This window comes from Sinocyclocheilus grahami, unplaced genomic scaffold (genome assembly GCF_001515645.1).
Source record: "Sinocyclocheilus grahami isolate Dianchi unplaced genomic scaffold, SAMN03320097.WGS_v1.1 scaffold1576.1, whole genome shotgun sequence".
Classification (NCBI taxonomy): domain Eukaryota; kingdom Metazoa; phylum Chordata; class Actinopteri; order Cypriniformes; family Cyprinidae; genus Sinocyclocheilus; species Sinocyclocheilus grahami.
In genome coordinates this window covers 99,830-103,233 of record NW_015506755.1, presented here as the reverse complement: position 1 = coordinate 103,233, position 3,404 = coordinate 99,830, and the positions used below count along the sequence as shown (strand labels likewise).

Sequence of the window (3,404 nt, the reverse complement as noted above, 5' to 3'; positions counted from 1 at the left end):
CTTTCATTGATTCAACGTGACTAATAAACACACGACTACGACAATATACGGTTTATCTGAGTTCTTATTATTATAATTTTCATTAAAATAAAGTATATTTATAATGCAATGCCTTTATCACTGCTTAAATACTATGAAATATGTTGCGTGCCTTATTCTGTGTAAGAAGCCACATCATCTCACAGAAGGATTTATTTCAAACACTCGACTGACGTTATGAAGTGAGTTTGGAGTAAAAATATGTTGTATAAATGTGGTAATTTCACATGCTTTCAGATGGAGCAGCATTTACTTCACAGAGCCGTAGTTCTGATAACTGAGAAGCTATGCAAACAGCTGTCATTATCGCAAAGGATTTCTTCGATTTCAGAATCACGCAATAAAATCGTCTGCGATTTTGTTGCGTAACTACGGCTATGTGTAGTAAATTCTGCTCCATCTGAAAGCACGTGATGAGGATTTCCTGCTGATTACAGAACCAGCTTTTTTAACAAAATGCGCATGACAATCGCATTCGATTAATCGTGCAGCCCTATCATATAGTTAACACTTTAGCAGGTCACCTCAACCAAGACATTGAGAAGAGCTCAGCTCAATCTGATCGAGGCATCTCTACCACTCTAGAAAAAAAAATTCTAGTTATTACTGTAGTTTTCAAGGCTACACCATTTTTACCAGCATCACTTAAGAATATAATCAATATAATTTATAACTTTGGTGCATTTTCCAAAAAAAAGAAAAATGCAATATACGTTCAAAAAAAATATTGATGACAAATCAAATCAACTTTGCAGGGAAAACATACTTGAGATGGCCATTAATTAGGGATACACAAATTATATATACCATAGGTTATTGTCCAATACTGCAAATATATTTCAAATTATTACTAGTACTTCACCATAACTTAAAGATAAATAGTCAAAGAATAAGTGCCCTCCTAAGCTAAACACGATATAGGTTTTGGCTTACTATTGTCATTACTGATAACATCAGGAATATGATGCTAATGACGCATCTTGCACTTATGATATAACTTGCCCAGTTTTCATGTAAACAAAAAGGTTGCCCTTATCATGCAAAAACCTCTAGCTCAAGTATGACTGAACAGCCTGAAATACAGGGAACAGAAGGGGAAACACGTACAGGAGCACTAAGATAAATATTAATAACAGAGAACACTGACAGGAACATATAGGCAATGCTAACTTGAAAAAAAAAGGAAGAACAAAAAACAGGGAAATACAAAATAAAATACTGAGTGAAATGGGGAATAGTGATTGAAATGCAGACAAATTCTAACGGAAATATGGTGAGTACTGGCTTGAAATACTGAAAAACAGGGAATACTGGAATACAGACTGTGGCACTTACTAAAATATAGGAGGGTTTATTAAAATACTGACTGAAAAAAAACAGGGAATACTGACTAAAATTCAGGAAAATACAGACCAAAAAAAAAATAAAATCAGGGAACACTAGCTAAAGTATTAACTGAAAGGGCGAACACTGATTATTGACTGAACTGCTAAAAAAATAAGAATACTAAAAACAGAGAAGACAGACTGCAACGGTCACTGTAATAAAGCCAATACTGACTGGAAAGTTAGGCGTCACTGCCTAAAATACAAAAAAAAATAAAAATTAGGAATACTGACTGGAATAGGCTACTGAATAAACGGAACGCGGACTGAAATAGAGGCAGTGCAGACTGAAAAGGCAGAGAACACTGTCTGAAGTACCATATGACTTATGAAATATAGTGAAAACAGACTGGGGGAAAAGATAAATACTGAGGGAAATGGGTAATGTTGATTAAATACTGACCACAGGGAATGACTGGAAAGTTAGGCGTCACTGCCTAAAATACAAAAAAAAATAAAAATTAGGAATACTGACTGGAATAGGCTACTGAATAAACGGAACGCGGACTGAAATAGAGGCAGTGCAGACTGAAAAGGCAGAGAACACTGTCTGAAGTACCATATGACTTATGAAATATAGTGAAAACAGACTGGGGGGAAAAGATAAATACTGAGGGAAATGGGTAATGTTGATTAAATACTGACCACAGGGAATGCAGAGTGAAATACTGACTGAATAATGAGGAATACTGACTTGAATACTGTCAGTCAGTACTGCTAGGTGAATGGGCGACTGGAGTTTCTGTCAGAACATACAGGTTCAACAACAACACGTCTACTTATCTACCGCATTACAACTCTGCATTTACTTCCTGAAACTGACACTGTCAACACGCTTCCCGCCACTAGTCCTGCCATTAAACTAATATTAATAATAACAGACTGGTTTCGCTACACGGGGAAAGTTATTTTCATAACAATAACTGACATGATGTCTCTCGAGAGTCCGAGCAAACCGCAGGAGTATATCTAATAATATAAAAAACACAGTACCTCTTTAATCTTGGCTCTTTTCGCTTTAATGTCAGGATCCGCGGGCTCGTGCCCTGTTGCTCCAGGCGGCCGCTCGTACTGAACGAACGGCAAACTGTCAGCTTTCGCTCCCTTCCCCTGTCCGTTTAGCGCAAGTTTCGCTTTGTCGCTGTTGATGTCCTGCTTGATCTCGTTCGGCCCTTTCTGTAGGGTGTCCTTGGCCTCAATCAGCGCCTTTTCGTGGTCTTTTCTGATCTTGGCGAGGATCTTCTCATCCTTGCCCGTCCCGGTGCTTGTGTCACTGACCGTACCTGTGCGCGTCTCTGCCTCCACCGACGACGAGCGGAAGAAAACTCCGCTGAGCAGCTTCGAGGAATCCGGCAAGAAGAAGATAGCTCCGAAACACAGGGTGATGAAGGCGCTGAACACTAAAAGCAGGATGAATTTCTCCGTGAGCCTGAAGGAGGTCGGGCTGGCGGACTTCCTATTCGGAGTGAGCGTGAAAGGCAGGAGAGAAGCTACAGGCATTTTCTTCTGCGTTTAAACCCCCGTCTAAATATGTTAAATTCTCCAACAAAGTAACTCCCCGATCACCTTGATCTACACTGCTTACGATAACTGTTACATTGAACTCGAGGTGTCCGAGTAGGAGACGGTAGACCCTCTGAAAGAAGTTGATCCCACTGCGCGAACGGAGTCCAACCGCCTCAACCGAGCACGCCTGAAACACAACACATCTGTGTAAAGTCTCGTTGGCGGAACGGAAGGAATGGAAGATTCGTGATTGACAGCGCGCCTTGGCCAATGTGCCGCCGCTGCACAACTTCGTTGTGGGCGTGTCTTCCGGATTTAATGTAGCCTACAGAGGCGTGATGTCTTGTTCAAACTTAATTGGTTATGGACTGGGATTATGATCTTGATCATAACGACATAAAAAGGCTAGTTAGGTTGTTATTTTAAATTCAGACTAATTATTATAAATAGCCCCTGTACAATTGATTAGCATTT

The 3,404-nt window shown here is 39.8% G+C and overlaps 1 protein-coding gene across 1 annotated transcript in view; it reads right to left on the bottom strand.

Annotated features, from left to right (window-relative positions):
* The window catches only part of LOC107571284 (mannosyl-oligosaccharide 1,2-alpha-mannosidase IA-like), a 55,663-nt gene extending 52,494 nt beyond the window's left edge, over positions 1-3,169 (bottom strand). Inside the window, exon 1 of the mRNA XM_016257601.1 lies at positions 2,418-3,169. Within this exon, the coding sequence (XP_016113087.1) occupies positions 2,418-2,924 (507 nt within the window). The 5' untranslated portion in view covers positions 2,925-3,169. The remainder of the gene's footprint in view (positions 1-2,417) is intronic.
* Between the last annotated feature and the right edge of the window lie 235 nt (positions 3,170-3,404).